The 17184-nt window shown below is 49.4% G+C and overlaps 1 protein-coding gene across 1 annotated transcript in view; it reads left to right on the plus strand.

The window, feature by feature from the left end:
* Nucleotides 1-619: 619 nt before the first annotated feature.
* MYLK3 (myosin light chain kinase 3) overlaps nucleotides 620-17184 on the plus strand; it is a 34018-nt gene continuing 17453 nt past the window's right edge. Inside the window, exons 1-7 of the mRNA XM_040982766.1 lie at nucleotides 620-1096; nucleotides 7756-7846; nucleotides 9063-9492; nucleotides 13328-13785; nucleotides 15461-15566; nucleotides 16096-16189; nucleotides 16652-16761. Coding sequence (XP_040838700.1) covers nucleotides 620-1096; nucleotides 7756-7846; nucleotides 9063-9492; nucleotides 13328-13785; nucleotides 15461-15566; nucleotides 16096-16189; nucleotides 16652-16761 — 1766 coding nt within the window. The remainder of the gene's footprint in view (nucleotides 1097-7755; nucleotides 7847-9062; nucleotides 9493-13327; nucleotides 13786-15460; nucleotides 15567-16095; nucleotides 16190-16651; nucleotides 16762-17184) is intronic.

The raw sequence follows: 17184 nt of genomic DNA on the forward strand, positions 1-17184 counted from the left end.
TCATTGCACAGAAGATCTTCCTCTCTGTCTCTCCTCTCTGTATATCTGACTTTGCAATAAAAATAAATAAATCTTTACAAAAAAAACTTTTAAAAAATGTGTATGGGGCATCTGCTCAGGGCTTTAGAGCTCCAAAGGCATTACTGTTGCCCTGGGGTCTCTAAGTACCCCTGGTAAAGTTCAGTTAACAAGTTCTCATTGTCGTCTCTTTTTGACAGCACATATACAAGTTCTTGTTACCTAAATGACCTTTGTCCCAGCTCCATGAGCTACTGCCTGCCCTGGGCAGATTCTTAAAATATTTGCCCATCAGCAGCCTCTCAGAGAGGAATGTCAAATGCTGCCATGATGTCAAAGGGGCCCCAAGTGGGTAGGGACTGCACCAAACTTGGGCTGTCACTCATGGCCGTGGAGGAGTGGGAGATAAGCGAAGGCACAGGGAGGACCCAGTCCCACGGGCTCCCCAAACAAGCCCTGAGGTCCATGAAGGTTGGTGTTGTGGGGACAGGCTGTCAGCTGCCCAGGACAATGAACTTCCAGTCACTACTGCCTTTGTGAAAGCCAGAGGCTGGTGGCTCCTTCATTTCCTCCTGTTTACCCTGGTCCAGCCTGCATCAGGATGTCAGGAGCCTCCCAAGAGGGCCCAGGGCCCCGGGGACTGCCAGTGTTGGGCAAGACCTGTTTAACCACCATGGACAAAAAGCTTAGCATGCTGAATGAGAAGGTGGACAAACTCTTGCATTTCCAAGAAGACGTCACAGAGAAGCTGCAGTGCGTGTGCCAAGGCATGGGCTACCTGGAGCAAGGCCTGCACCGGCTGGAGGCCTCCCAGGTGCTGGCCCCGGTGGGTGCTGACAGTGCCCCTCCAGCGGACACTCAGGCTGGGTGGCATGAGGTCCTGGAGCTGGTGAGGGCCGTGCGGCAGGAGGCCACCCAGCATGGCGCTAGGCTCGAAGCCCTCTTCAGGATGGTAGTGGCTGTGGACAGGGCCATTGCTTTGGTGGAAGCCACGTTCCAGAACTCAAAGGTGGTGGATTTCATCACACAAGGCAGGGTGCCATGGAGGAGAAGCAGTCTGGCTGATGGCTCTGAGGAGGTTGGTTCCTGCTTCCCTGCACTGGCTGGAAGGGAGGCCAAGGGGGAGTGCCTGCCAGGCGGAGGGACTTAGAGCAGGAGAGGCATAGTTGCCTGCTGTGTCTCTTGTGTGACCTGTTGATGCGGGGAGATGGGAACTTACAGATGTGTGGGGTGGTGTGTGTGTGTGTGTGTGTGTGTGTGTGTGTGTTCCAGACTGCCCATCCTCCCAGGGAAAGGGAGAGGTGGTACCCTAAAACTGAGGCAGTCTGGAGCTGCTCCAGGCAGGTGTGGTTAGGGAAGGGGCTGTTGAGGTTCTTTGACATCCTGGGATTTCTCTTCCTCTGGGAGCTGCTGTGGGATCCTTGCTACCTAGGATGGAAGTTGGGGTGTTTGCCTCGGTGGAGCTATTACTTAGAAACCTAGCCCCTTTCTTATCCCCAACCTTGTGCTTTTCCCCAGAGTAGATGGTCTGTACAGCTCTCCCTTAGGGAGATGTGTTGACAGCGAAACACAGGGGACAAAGGCAGGAGCCAAACCTGGGGGTGGAGGCTGGCATTTCAGGGATCGGCTGTTCCCTCAGGTTGCATAATCGAATCAGCTGGCTAATGGAAGCTTGGGCTCTGGGGGTTGGATGGGGATGGGGGTGGAGTGGCTGGGAGATAGAAGGAACATCCTGTTTGGGAACAGCCAAGGACCAGCCACTTAGCAACACTCAGACGACCTGGAGCCACTGTTTCAGAGCCTGGCAGTTACGCGCCAGCTTGGGCAGGGGGTGAGTTGGACTCTAAAGGAGTCTGAGCTTGACTCTGTCAGTCAGTGGCTGACAGCGCCCCTTCCTTCCCATCTTCTAGACTATGCCCTGCTCTCCCCTCCCCCTCTCTGCCCTAAGCCCCATCACAGCCTCTGTTATCCGCTTGGCACCTTGGCCTGCAGCCAAGATGTGGCCCCTTGCACTCTTGTCTCTGGAAAACAACCTCAGCTTTAAAAAGGCCATCAGTATGATCAGCCAAAGCAATCCAATCAATTTAGTCTGATTAACAGCTTTAAAGAGAAAACTGTAGTATGCACTTGGTTAAAAAAAAATTACCTAGGGTCCGGCACTGTGGCCTAGCGGCTAAAGTCCTTGCCTTGAACACACCAGGATCCCATATGGGCACTGGTTCTAATCCCGGAAGCTCCACTTCCCACCCAGCTCCCTGCTTGTGGCCTGGGAAAGCAGTTGAGGACGGCCCAGTGCTTTGGGATCCTGTGCCCATGTGGGAGACTTGGAAGAAGTTCCTGGCTCCTGGTTTCAGATTGGCGCAGCACTGGCTGTTGTGCTCACTTGGGGAGTGAATCATCAGATGAAAGAGCTTCCTCTCTGTCTCTCCTCGTTTCTGTATATCTGACTTTGTAATAAAAATAAATAAATCTTTTAAAAAAAAATCACCTAATATAAAGGGCAGGCAGCTCCCTCCTATCCCACCCTGGGCTCTGAAACACTGTCCCTGTCCAAGCAGTCAGAGGCACCTGTTTGCTCTAACTCCTTTTGGGTGAAAATGGAGCATCTATAAGCATAGGGGATTGCACTCCACCCTGTTGGTTCTGTTCGGCTTCCATTCCTGTCCTCACATTGTTCTCACCTTGATGTTTCTAAATTTGTTTTTAAATGTGTACCCTCCTTGTCCCTGTTTCTTAAAATTGTGGAGTACTCCATTTTAGGGCAGGGGATATATTTTAATTTGTTAACAAGTCTGCATCCCTGCTTACGATGTCTCTCATTTCTTTAAACTACTATAAATAGCGATGCAGTGAATATCCACTGATACCTACAAGAACTTCAGAAACTTCGTGGAAAAACAGAACTAAAAAATATTTACTTTGGTGCAAAAAAACTTTCAAATCCAAGCATAGTTTTTCAAAGCACATACTCTCCATGGACTAAACCCTTATTTGTCTTTGAGAATATGCGAGGTTTTTCTTTTTAAAAGTTTATCCATGTATTCGAAAAGCAGAGTTGGTTGGGGCGGCGGAGGGAGAAAGATAGAGATCTTCCATCCACTGGTTCACTCCCTAGTTGGCTGCAATGGCTGGGGCTGGGCCAGGCTGAACCCAGAAGCCCAGAGCTTCATCCAAGTCCTCCTGAAGGACCAAGCCCTTGGGCCATCTTTGCTTTTCTCAGGCCATTAATCCAAGGGAACTGGATTAGAAGTAGAGCAGCTGAAACTCCAGCAGTTGCAAGTGTGGGATGCTGGTGTCACAGGCAGTGGCATTACCTCCACATCACAATGCCAGCCTCAGGACCATCACTTCCGGTACTTTCCCAGATGCATTAGCAGGGAGCTGCATCAGAGGTGGAGCAGCTGGTACCCGAACCGGTGCTCATGGGATGCCAGCATTGCAGGTGGCAGTTTAAACTACTGTGCCACAACACTGACCCCAAGTGAGTCCATCTCTACGACACACTTCTAGCCATAAAAACACCAAGTCAAGGGATAAGTCTGTGCAGATAAAGTGAAACCACTCTCAGTGAAGTCATTTTGGCTTAGTGTCCTTCCAGTCCTGAATGGGATTCTTGATGGCTCCATTAACAAGTCATGCTACTCAGTGTTTTGATTCTTCTGTCTGATGAATGAAAAACTTAAGTATGAAAATGTTGACCATTTATAAAATCTAATTATTAAAACATATTTATTAATTATAAGTTATAAATAGTGGTGAATACAGTTGTCCCTTGGTTCTGCAGACATTCAAGTCCCTTACATGTCTGCACATCTTCCCGGGTACCTTAAGTCATCCCTAGATTATTTATAATTCCTACTACAAAGTAAATGCTATGCAGGGAGTTGTTATACCATTACCAAAAAAAGAAAGCCTGTGCATGTTCAGTCCAGATGCAATTTTCTTCTGAATGTTTTCCATGTGCAGTTGCTTGAGTCCTTGGATACCAAACCCCTGAATCAGGAGGGGCGAGTGTGTAAGGGACCCATGAGCCTGCTTCCCAGCTTTACCCATCAACTCAAGGCCGAAATCATCTCATCTCCTCCCTCCTCCTAGCCCGAGGCATTGGCTCATTTCTTTCAAAAATGTTCAGTATTCATAGCTAAAACATAAAAAGGACTTTTTTTTTTTTTGGAAAACATAATCATGAAATCAGTATATCTAAGAAGGGAACAATTCATTCTTTGTCTACCTAAGTCAGTGTTCAAATTTTCTGGATTATCTCATACTTTTTCAACGGTTTACAATTTGTTTATTTGAGTCAGAGCCAAATGAAGCAATTGGTTCCATGTCTCGTAAAGCTAACTTGCCTTTGGAATTTTTACAATATTTTTTTAACTTTCTCATGAACAATTTTAAACACAATAGACAATAGAATGATGCATCCTGTGATTTTAATTCCTGTTTCTTTTTACTAGAAGATCAAATATTGCTCAAAGGATTAAACCTTCTGTATTGTCTGTCTGCTCATAGCTGGTTCTCTTTCTGTTTATTTTACTTTGTTTTCATGTTGATGAGTGAGGATTGCTCTTATGTTAATGAAATAAACTGTCACGTGTTTCAGATATTTATTTAAGGCATTTCTGGATGGCCAGGTCAGGTCATGAACTTTGGCTTTTCTGAGTTCTTGCAATAATTCTTGCCCGTGTGCTTCACTGGCCCTTGATGGATCTGTTTGGCCCTTGTGGTTAATGTGCATATCAATGTCTGCATCAATGTGTCTGCGGCCTGTTGGCCAGGGCAAGTCCCACAGGAGGTGCTCAGAGAAGGGATGCAGCTACGGCTCTTTAACACGCTGTCAGTGCTGAATGGCTTGTGTCTCCGGAGAGGCTAAAGGGCATAGCAGTCCCGCTGGGGGATTGCATGAAATCCTAGCACTGGCTATTTCAGCTGCAGATTGTGTCAGACTTTCGGGGGGTGGGGGTGCCATTTGGGTTTTCTCAAGTGCTCCGTGGCGCCTCCTTTGGTGGTAACCTGTGAATCAGAGTACTCGGAGGAGCCAGGCGTTCTGCCATGAAAGGTACATTCCGGCTTAGCTGAGGCGTGAATCACATTCAAACTGTTGGGATGTGTCAATCTTCTAGAATGGGTCTTGGCGTCTCTGTTACTTTTCTGCGTACTTTGACAAGGCAGATCCCTGAAGATTCAACCCTGAAGCTACAACCTGGCTGTGCGGGACTGGGTGGGATGTGGGGGGGTGGGGGCAGGGGATGATGCATGCCTGCGTGCCTCCCTATTTAAAAATAAATAAATAAATGGGAAGCAAGAACAGCTTGAGCCCAGCAAGGTCTGCCAAAGGACAGCGTGTCCAAGTCCCTTTCTACCGGTGGGGTGAAACAGGAGGAGGGCTGTGATAATGCCTCCAGTGCCCCAGCTATGAGGACGGAGCTGCAGGGAGGATAAGGGACAGCCATCTGCTGAGCAAGGATTCGAGCCACACTGACGGCACTCGTGAACCCATCAGAGCAGCTGGCATTTTTTTATTAAGTGCCTGCTACAGCCAGGCATTGGGGTGTGTCTTCTCGAGTGCTATGCTACCATTAAGATGGCAAAGTTTGGGGCCTGGTGCGATGGCTCAGTGGTTAAATCCTCACCTTGTAAGTGCCGGGATCCCATATGGACACTGGTTCCTGTCACAGATGCTTCACTTCACATACATCTCTCTGTTTGTGGCCCGGGAAAGCAGTAGAGGATGCCCAAAGCCTTGGGACCCTGCACCTTCTTGGGAGACCCGGAAGACATTCCTGGCTCCTGCCTTTGGATCGGCTCAGCTCTGGCCATTCTGGCCATCTGGGGAGTGAGTCAGCAGATGGAAGCTAGGTCTTTCTGTCTCTCCTTCTCTCCATAAATCTAATCTTCCTTACAAATAAAATAAATAAATCTTTAAAACAAAAAAAAAGAAGGCAGAGTTTGATACCCTGGACTCCCAAAGGGGTGAGCAGGTAATGGGCTTGAGCTAAGTGGGCAAAGAGGAGGAGAAGCAGTGAGGTCAGCCCTCTATTGTGGGGTCAGGGAATGTTCTGGAGAGGTGAAGCCCCCGATGGAGAGAATGGCTTCTGACCCTTGGGCCTAGAGTTGCCAGGGCTTTAGTTTCCCCCCATCTCCCTACTGCCTCATCCCTTGCTTTTATAATGTTCCAAAAGAAGCTGGGAATCTACATATTTTTTGTAAATTTTATGTAAGTATAATAACCATTCTTTTTTGATGCATAATTTATATACAATTAACTGCATACATACACACACCAAGCACATTTTAAGTGGGCAGTACAATAAAAATAGAGAACAATTGTGTCACCATACAGGGATCTTGGATTGTGATGTAAAAATCCACTATGCTTTATATGTTGAAAGCCAACTAAACATTTTAAAAGGCTGTGCAAACTGAATAAAATGTTCCCTAAGTTGTCTTTAGCCTCTTGACTCTAAACTAAGGGCTCTGTGGCCAAGGCAGGAGACACAGAGGCCCTTAATGGGTGAATGCCTCACGCCTGGCGGTCAGCCCAAGCTCTGGCCAAAGTGACACAGGCCAAGAGGCTATCTTACACTCAAAGCCCCCAAAAGCATCTAGGGACCCAGTAAGAAGTCAGGCCATGTAGAAATAGTTGCTTGAAGGCTCACAGCTGGGCAGTGCTGGGCATGCGAGGCGTGCTGTTGCAAGAGTAAAAGCGTGTGCAAGCTGGCACGGAGCAGGAGCAAACCCATTCAGTTGTAAAGATCAGCTGCTGAGCTCCTGTGGGCCAGGCCCAAGCACCAGTGTGGGCAATGGGCTGGTTTGATCCCCATCTCAGATGAGACAAGATTGTTACAATTGTTGAGCACCTGCTGTGTTCTGGGCATCCCACAGATAAACTCCCCCTGACCTCCCACTAACTGCAAGGCACATAATAAATCATTGCCACACTTTACAGATGGGGCAAAGGTGATGCAGAGATGGTAAGGGTCAGCAAGGCTGGCCCGAGAGTCCACAATTTTAACTGTTGTGAGAGCCACTCATGCAGCCCTGGGCAGACATTACTAATCGATTATGTCAACTGCCCCATTTATGGCTGAATCTCTCTTCTGAACCCTGCACACTCCAGTAATCATGACCAACTGATCTGCACTGACATTTTGCATTAAGTTTGGTTTAACTCCTCTGAGTTCAGTTGGTTTAGAATCCCCGGTCAGGAGCAGGGTCTGTCTTGCCCCTGTTAAGTTTTACCACCTTGGCTATCATTGTGCAGCTGGTTAAACTGCCTCTTGGGATGCTGCCTTCCCCTATTAGACTACTGGTTCAAATCCTGGTTGCTCTGTTTCCAATCCAGCTCCCTGCTCACACACCTGGGAAAGCAACAGAAGACGTCCGAGTACTTAGGCTGCAAGAGTAGTTCCTGGCTCCTAACTTTGGCTTGGCTCAACTCTGGCTACTTACCACTTTTGGAAGCAAATCAGTGGTTAAATCAGTCTCTCTCTCTTTCTCCCCCTCCCCCGCCCCTTCCTTTCTCTGTCTCTGCCATTGTTCTTTTCAAATAAATACATAAATAAATCTTTAGAAATAAGTTTGTGACCTTGGGAAGGCTTTTGTGTCCTTATCTCTACAATGATAGTGGCAGGATCCACTTTTTGATATTTACCACTAGACCACGCCAGATCCTAAGTACGGCTTAACGGGGTCCTGGAGATGGTGTTAATGACAGTTTCATGGTTGTTATTTTAGAGCAAAGAGCGAGCGGAAGAGAAGGGAGCAAAACCCAAGCATGTGCTGAGCACCAGAGGCGTGCAGGCTGACATCAGGGGGCCCTGGGAAGGTGAGTGAGGCCCCGTTCACCATCTCTGATTTGCACACAACAAAACACACCAGCCGTACCATTTCCAGTCTAATCCCTGGAAAACTATGGAAGCTGCTTTCTCTTCTTTACCCTTTTTTTTTGGGGGGGGGGCGTTGTTTGCCTTTTATATATATCCCTGCAGAGATGTGAAGTCAGGTGCTATGTTTGAAATTGCTTGGAATAGCTCCTTTCTCTGTGGGCTATGTCATCAACTTGATGTGCAGGCTGATTTAGTTCATTTTGCTTTATAATTTTATAGATTGCTGTCTTGTGGTTAAATTTTTTTATTCTTTCGCTTAATTTTACGCAGATTCCAAAGTCAAATTTTAGAAATAAGATGTACATTACGTGAAGTCTAGCTTCTGTCCTTGTCCCTAGCCCCAATTCCCCCTGCCCCCATGTAACCATTTAGGATGTTTTTGTCTTTCCCCCCACCTCTTTTTGATGTCTAGTCTATTGAGATCACAAGCTTGAGTTCCTACCCTTTCTCCCTTCTTAGATAAGCATCATATTGTGCTAGTTTGTATCTGGTTACTACCTGAAACAGGTTAACTTTACCTGGAAAAGAGTTGAATTTAGCTCTCAGTTTTGGGGACTTCAGCGCCTGCACTGAACAGCTATGGTGTGGCCCTCTTGGCTGCAACACATGGTGGGTGACAATGGTGAGAGCACATAGGAAATACAAGACAAGAGACAGACTGTGTGGGGACAGGCTCAGGATTTTGTAACAACCCTCTGGTGAGAATTTTGAAGGGGTTTCAAAGAAATGCCTTAATCCCTCCTGACCCAAGGAGCTCCCACTGACCCCATTTTCTTAAAGGTTCATGCTGATTCCCAATGCCATCACACTGGGACTGTGCTTCCAACACATGGACCCTCAAGAAACAAGCCACGTCCAAACCATAGTACCGTGCACAGTTCACCTTAATGTCACTCCATAGCTATGTATCGAAATACTAATTTCTCCCTTTCACAATTCCCAGTGGCTGTGCAACACTCCACTGTGTAGATGCGCCTTGCTCTAACCTGCACATTCCCTCGGGGTGGAGCCAGGGCTGGGAGGTCCTGTGGGGTTTCCTCAGTCTTTGGTTGTTGTGAACATGGTACACTGAATGACCTTGTGCATATGCTTTGTAGGGTCTTTGTGGTCAACTCCAAATTGGAGTGCCTTTTTATCCTGCTTATTTTCCTATAGAGAGCCAGAAGGCTGACCTGCCAGAGGGGGCGGTGGAGAGGCTGACTCCCATCAATGCTTCAGGGACAGGAGCTGACTTCCTTACCCGGGCAGGGGCCTCACTAGGACAGGGAGATGGAGCTCCTGACCCAGGGCATGAGTCCCTGGATCACCTGCAGCTGCCCACAGCTTTGGAAGCCCAAGATCCTGAGACATCCAGTGAGGACCCCAGAACTGAGCTGGAATTGGCTGTGGCACCCAACAGGATCAGTGAAGGCCTCACCAGCCAGGAAGCTGCCCCAAGTGCTGGGCAAAGTGCATCATCCAGCAAACCTGAGCCACAACCCACAGAGGACAGCAGGAAGCTGACTGCCAGCCCACAACCCCCAGGCCCTTCAGGATTGCCAGCCATGGCCAAGGCAACTCACAGTGGTGGAGAAACGTCTCCAAGGTAAGGCTTCTTTTCCATACTGGGTAAATTCAGGAGCTAGCTTCTACCAATATACATGACCAATGAGCCAGCTGTTGGTGTTGAGTGTGCAGTGCTAGCTGGCCTCAACAGAAGAGAGGAGGTATGGACCCTGCCTGGACCCTCTGCTGTCCAATGGGATTACTTGAGGGATTATCAGAACTTGATGATGAGTAGTTCTGATTCAGTTGCTCTGGGGTGAATCTGAGGTGTTAGCTGGTGATTCCAGTGGGGAGCGCTCTGAGCAGCAGCAACAACTGCTGGAAAATTGCACTCTCAGAGCGCTTCCCATATGCCTGGCATTGGCTGAGCAGTTCGTGGGTGAGCACGATGTTCATGCTTATTCTACTGATGACAAGGCACAGGCTCAAAATTCCTGCAGCTACCACACAGCTGGGGACCCGGAGCTGGGATCCGGGCTGTTACTGGATCCGGAATCTATCCCTTTACTACTGCACCAGCCTTCCTGCTTTGATTAAACCATCAGTGACACAGCTGGGAGAGGAAGATGCAATGCTCAGAGGTGGGAGATGGGTGCCAGCCAATCGATCCAGGGATTTGGGGGGAGATGATGTTGGAAGATCTGGAGGTGGAGCTGCTCCCGCTGCCCTGACCCTCAGGTGCAGCCTCAGAATGGTGCTCAGCAGACACAGAGCAGGAGACTGAAGAGCCTGCTGGCCCCAAGCCCTGGAGGTGGGGGGGCAGCGCATCCTTGGGGGCAATGAGGTCACTTGGTGAGCTGCTGAAGGGCACTGTGCTTCAGGGTTTCTCTCGGAGGGGCCTGTATCTGCCCTGGGCTGCCCTGACCTATACCCAAGACCCCATGGCCTGGCTCAGGGAGGGGATCTGATGTCTGTGTTTGCTGTGGTGATTGGCAGAAAAGCCTAGATCTCCTGTCAGCCTTTGTTCTGGAAGGAAACAGGAGCCTCTGGAGATGTGACAGGCTGGGGAGAGGAATTCCTGGCAGGCACCACTGGGGTGAGGCCAAGGCTCTAAATGTGGAATCTGGAGCTGGGGATGAACTTTCTGTGAACCTGTTAGGGGTCCCAGGAAGATTCTGAGTGGGAAGGCAAGATCTCCAACTCAACTTCAGGCTGGAGCTGATGCTCAGGTCCCTGGGGCCTGTAGTGGGGGCTGAGCAAGATCACTGCCTGTTTCTTCTCACCTCATGCATGGGTATTTAAAGTCCAGCATCTCCTAGCTGCTCTGGTTGGCAGTTTACGTGGGTAGAGGATCCTGAGGCTGTTCTCTGGATTTGGTGACACAGGTGCAGTAAATGATGAGATGCCTGCTGTGGGCATGCAGTATGTAGGAGAGCTTGGATGTTGAGCATGGCATGGAACTGCATGGCATTGGATTTGACACTATTAAGGGGGCATCCTGTGTCGTCCTGAAAGTGAAGACCAAAGGTGCAGACAGTGACCACTGGCCCAAGCTGACTGCATAGTTATTCCTTCAGTGACTGTCTTGCCACAGTCTCCTATGTCCCTGGCTTGGGGATGCGACCGCAGCTAGGTTTGGGTTGATTTGGCTGGATGCAACATATCCTATTCTGCATTGTCATCCCTGACCCATCCTTGACCCTGAGGGGCACAGTGTGGAAAGGTTGTCTGCCTCCTGCCAGTGCCACATGCCCTGTGTGTGGCTGTGGATGGTTTGCAAGGTCTTTCGGACATAGCAGGGGCACACACTGCCTTCCAAATTCCAGCCACTCAGAGGCAGCCCTGGGGCTTCAGAGGCTAAAGAAAAGCCTCTAGTTCTCTGCTTTATATTGCGATGACAAGCACATAACATACATGCTCCCACCTTAGCCACTGTGTGGCTCAGCGGCAAGTGTGTTCACAGTGTTGCAAGCGTTAGATCTCTAGAACTTTCACATCTGGCAGACCCTGCATCCAGTAAACAACTCCCAATTCTCCCCAGCTCCCAGCCCTGTAATCTTGCTGCTACTAGTGCATGGAATGGGGTCATACAAGAATTTATCCTTCAATGTTTACTTAATGTGATGTTACAAGGTCCAGCTGTGCGGTAGCAGGTGTCAGAATTTCCTTTTAAGGATGAAGATCTGCTGTATATATGTGCCGTATTTTGTTTATCCACCCGTCCATCTGTGGATATTTGGGCAGCGTTGTATCTTGAATAATGCCATTATGAACAGAGTGTACAAGTATCTTTGGAGACCTTGCTTTTGATTCTTCTGATTTTCACCCAGAAGTGCAATTGCTAGAATATATGATAATTCTATTTGCAATTTTCTTTTTTACTGTTAATTTTTGAAGACTCTCTGTGGTTTTCCATAGTAACAGCACTATTTTAAGCCCTACTTTTTTTTTTTCCAAAAGATTTATTTACCTATTTGAAAGTCAGAGTTACAGAGAAAGAGGGAGAAAGAAGGGGAGAGCTTCCATCTGTTGGTTTGACTTCCTAAAAGACCACAACAGCTAGGGGTGGGCCAAGCCAAGGGCAAGAGCCAGGAGCTGCAGCTGTGTGTTCTATCTGGGTGGGAGGGGTGCAAGTACTCAAGTCATCTTCTGTTGCTTCCTGGATCAAGAAAAGAGCAGCTGGGACTTGAACTCTTATCATTTGGAATGCCAGAGTTACAACTGGGTGATTAACTTTCTGTGTCCCAACACCTGCTGGAAGGCCTCGCTTTTTGCATCTTATGTGTATGCTTCCGCTCTCATTTAACTCTGAGTGTGCCTGAAACGTGTAACCACTCCTGTTTGACTTTTGATGGAACTGCAGCTAGACTTGTCTAAAGCTGCCTGGCAACCCACAGGCAGAGTGGAGACGAGGCCACCTGACTTCCTCCTTAAGACTAGTCCACATTAGATACCGTCCCTTCCGGCTCCTTGCTAAGCCACATAGAGCCCAGGATGGGGAAGCACTGTGATCCCACTGAGGGCGAGCAGAGATGAGGTGGCTCAGGATCCAGGTCCCTCCCTCAGGGTGTCAGGGCTCAGAGGGTCTTCCTGATCCCCACTCACTGTTTCAGATTGCTATAATGAAGATGAATGAAGTGGACCTGGGAGTGCAGCCATGAAGGCCATGGCTCTGTTTACTCCAGAGAAACAAAGTCCAGTCTTGGGAGCCATGGCCTGGGTTTTTTTTTTTTTTTTTAATTTGGTTTACTTATTTGACAGATTTCACTCCTGAAATGGCTGCAATGACCAAGGCTGAGCCAGGCCCAAGTCAGGATTCAAGAGGCAGGAACTCCATGAAGTCTCCCATGTGGGTGATGATGGTCCCAGTACATGGGCTTTCCCAGTGGCCCAAGAAAGATTTGGGACTAGCACCTGGGTGCAAACATTGCAGAGGAAAGCTTAGCCTGCTCCAGTGGTGCCTAACTGCCTTATTTTAATTACCTGCATCTGATTGATGGCTTCTAGTGTGATGTTTGACATGGGTTTTCACCTTAGCTTAGCTGGGAGGGAAGACTGAGGCCTAGAAGAAGGTGAGAGGGACCCGATCTCCCACCTGCAGTCCACAATCCTCCTGGGATGGAAGTCGGTTTTCAAGAACCTCATGGGACATCTTGCTGTCTTTGTTGGGTTTTCTCAAGCTAGCGGGCACCATGCCACAGTGCCCTGTCTGGGTAGATGTGCTCAGAGATGCCAGAAGCAAGGTTGGGAACCTGCTGATTTCAGCCACAAGTATGGGTCTACTGATATAACTGCACTGACTCCCCCATTTCACAGAGAAGAGGTCAAGAGGTCCCTGGCAGTGAGTGATAGCAATAGGCCTTGAGTGCCTATCTATTCTGACTCCAGGGTCTTTGTGTTTAACTAACCCCAGGCCATATTTCTGTCTGCCCCAGGATCTCCATCCGAGTGCAGGAGATGGATACTCCAGGGCAGCTGCTTGTGACACGAGGGGACAGCCTGAGACCCACAGTCCCTGCAGAGGCTGCAGTAGCTGCCCCTGCAGGTGAGCAAGACCCACTTGGTTCTGGATACTGCCCTGAAAGTCCTGGGACTCAGTCAGGAGATGAACCCCCTGGAGGGACCAGAGAACTTCCTGCACTGCAGGAGAGGAGCAGCAAAAAAGTTGCAAAGGCAGGAGAGCAAAGGCCTGGGGATGAGGCAGTTGTGACACCACACTTGGCCAGAAGCAATGAAGCAGATGATGCTGCCAGGACTCTGGACCTGCAGCAAGACAGAGGCCTGGAAGCAGGACATCCTGAGCCTAGGAAGGACTGTGCAGCCGGGGGCTCCACGAGAGCTGAAGCAGGAGGGAAGACGCCTCCTGATGCCAAGGCTGGTGGCATGATTCTGGGTAAGTAAGGCGGTCCTCTGGTTCCCCCCGGGCTCTGAGTTCAGTGGATTTGCAGCCCTGCTCCTGCTAGGGGCATGCTCAGCCTCTAGGGATGCATAATGCAGATGTGAAGTACAAATAGCCTCCAAGTCCATCCCATGGCTGGAGACCCATGTGCAGAGATGCAGAACTGCCAATGGCTGGAGTTGGGGCAGGTAGATAGAGTTCCCCAATCCACATCCCTGACTTATAGTTCTGCCAATGGTATTGCTTTGGGTGGAGACCAGGAAGGCATAGGGTGGGTGTTTGGCACAGTGGTTAAGATGCTGTGATTAAGATAGCTGGTCCTGGGCCCAGCATGATGGCTCAATGGCTCAATCCTCACCTTGTACCCACCAGGAATCCATATGGACTCAGGTTCATGTTCCAGATGCTCCACTTCCCTTCCAGCTCCTTGCTTATAGTCCAGGAAAGCAGTGTAGGATGGCCCAAAGCCTTGGGATCTTGCACCCACATGGGAGACCCAGAAGAAGCTTCAGATCAGCTCAGCTCTAGCTAGTGCAGCCATTTGGAAAGTGAATCAGCAGATGAAATATCTTTCTTTGTCTCTCCTCACTGCAAATCTAATCTGCCTTTCCAATAAAAAAATAAATAATTTTTCTTTAAAGGAAAAGGTAGCTGGTCCTAACCACACTAGAGGACTAGAAAGCCTGTGATAGAACCCCTATTGAGTGTCTGATTCAAGTTCTTGCTCGGCTTCTGATCCCACCTTCCTGCCAGTGTGCGCCCTTGGTAGATAACAGGTGGTAGCTCAGGTACATGGTCCCTGTAACCCACGTGGGAGAGCCAGACTGAATTCTGAGCTCTTGGCTTTGACTTGTCCCAGATTTGGCTGTTGGTATTTGAACTGACCTCCAAGAGCATGCATCAGGAGGGAGCTAGAACAAAGATAGAGACAGGACTGCATCCCAGGCATTCCCATAGGGGATGCAGGTGTTTCAGGCAGGGGCCTAACTTGCTGTGCCACAACAGCTGCCTTCACTGAGATGACTCTGTTAGACTGTTGGTATAATGTTAGAATATTAGCGTTAGGCGATATTGGGCCCTTTGTGGCAAGGAGCCGTTACTTCACTAGGTCAGGAGGCACCTGAACTGTAGGAAAACTCCACTTTAGCAACAAATCTGTCCTTTAGTCCTCTGTAACCGTATCTATCAACTAACCTGGTGCAGGAAGGCAGGGGCGCAATTCCCTGGTCCCAGGGACTGGAAGAGCCATAAAGATAAGGGTGCCAGGATGGGATGAGCCGTGGGACCGGAGTAGACTGCTTCCACTTGGGAGCCAGAAAAGTCTGAAGTTGTTCATTTTAAGTTGACGTTGATGTGTTATAGCCAAAAGGGCCTTATATAATCTCTAGCCTTATTTTAGGGGAGTCTGATCTCCGCTTGGCTGGCCTGCGTGCTCCAAGTATGGTCTGACCCCAGCATGCTGGCACAATAAACTCTTTGCTTTTTGCGTTACCAGCGAGACTCTTTGTCATTTTCTGGGGGTTGACTAGTTTGCACCCTAACTTCCAGGGGGCTCTAGCCTGGACTCTAACAATTCCTATACTAGGGCTGAACAAAGGGCTATGGGCTTGCCACTTGGCGTGCCATATGGCTGACCTGGCTCACAGCCTCTGTGTGGTCTCCCCAACAGATGACAGCCCCGCCCCGCCTGCACCTTTTGAACACCGAGTGGTGAGCGTCAAGGAGACCTCAATCTCTACAGGTTACACAGTACGCCAGAATGAAGTCTTGGGAGGGTAGGTGGCTGTCTGCCCGTCAAGAGTGGAAGCAGGTGCAGTGGGGGCAGAGTCCACTTTGAGCTAGGGGCCGAACCCACTGCTGGGTGATTCTAGGAACTGTCTAATCAAGCCTGGAGTAGGAGATGGATAGCTTGCACAGTGTGAGAAAGACAGCATAGCCCCAGAGGGCAAGGAGAGCCCCTGCAGCCTGGGCAAGGGGAGGTGCAGGGCGTGGATACAGGAAAGCTGACATGGGTGTAGGACAGTTTCTGTGGGACAGAATAGCCCATGGGTGTGGGGTGAAGTGGCTTCCCCTTAGGGTACAGAAGAGACCCAGGAAATAGCATGAAGAGATCTTTTCTAGGTGTCATGAGAGCCCCTGCTGTAGGGGTGACAGCAAGTATATGCTTTGGGGTGTAGGGTGGTTTTCAGGGTGGGTGTGGAGAAGCAATTAGGAGCAGGAAGCCTAAGGAACCAGTTGCCAGCTGGGTATGCAGGTGAACCCCCTTGGACCTTCAACCTCTGATTCACTCCTGTATCTCTACAGGGGCCGATTTGGCCAGGTCCACAGGTGCACAGAGAAGTCCACGGGGCTTCTGTTGGCAGCCAAGATCATCAAAGTGAAGAGCGCCAAGGACCGGGTGAGGCATCTGTCCTGGGCCAGCCAGGTGCCTCTGGCCAAGCTCAGGACTCATTCCCTTCCTTTAGATCTTCATCCTCACCCAGCCTAGTGCCCTACACCCCTGTGCACAATGGGCAGTGCCCACGGCCCTTCCCACCTCTTTCCCATGACTCTCTTAACTTCCATCAGCAGTCACCCCGCACTCCTTAGACTTATGGTGGGCATCAAGGCATGGTACTGCCAAGCTGCCTGTGAGACCCTATACCACAAATTCATCTCCTTCTTGGGCCTCAGAGTTGTGATCTATGAAATAGATCAATAAAACTTTTCTCTGGATAAAGGTCTCATCTGTTCTAAGGCCTAGTTGATGGATCAAGGAGATTTGGTGTGAGAGCATGAGTGTGTGAGTGTGTATGTGTGTGTCTTGGGAGGCACAGCTGGTCCACACGTGTGGACACTTCTCTCTCCCGGGTTCTACCAGGAGGATGTGAAGAATGAGATCAACATCATGAACCAGCTCAGTCATGTGAACCTGATCCAGCTCTACGATGCCTTCGAGGGCAAGCACAGCTGCACACTCGTCCTGGAGTAGTGAGTGTCTAGGGTTGGGGTAGCACCTGCTTCTTGGGCCCGGATGTGGGGCTGGAGCCACGCCACCCCTTGCATTCCTCTTGCTGAGACTTCCAGCGCCTCGGCACCCCCTCTTTCCTGGCTTGCCTGCTTGACCTTCACCATGGACTCATCTTCTCATAAGCCAGTGGGGTGCAGCTGCTTGGGGGTAATTGTGAGTTTTAGCTGTTAACAGTTTGAGTTCTTACTTTAGCACACATGTATTGGATCAGAACCACACAGAGATGAGTACCACCTCCGCACAAAGGTCCCAGCAAATTCATGAAGGATTCCATTATTTTGAAGAAGAAACAATTGGAAAGGAGAAGATGTCATGTAAAATCTAGAACCAGACTTCTCCAGAAAGTGCAAAAGATCGAACAGTGCAGTTAGAAACTGTACTGG

This window comes from Ochotona curzoniae, unplaced genomic scaffold (genome assembly GCF_017591425.1).
Source record: "Ochotona curzoniae isolate NIBS_2020 unplaced genomic scaffold, NIBS_Ocur_1.0 contig_3622, whole genome shotgun sequence".
Lineage (NCBI taxonomy): Eukaryota > Metazoa > Chordata > Mammalia > Lagomorpha > Ochotonidae > Ochotona > Ochotona curzoniae.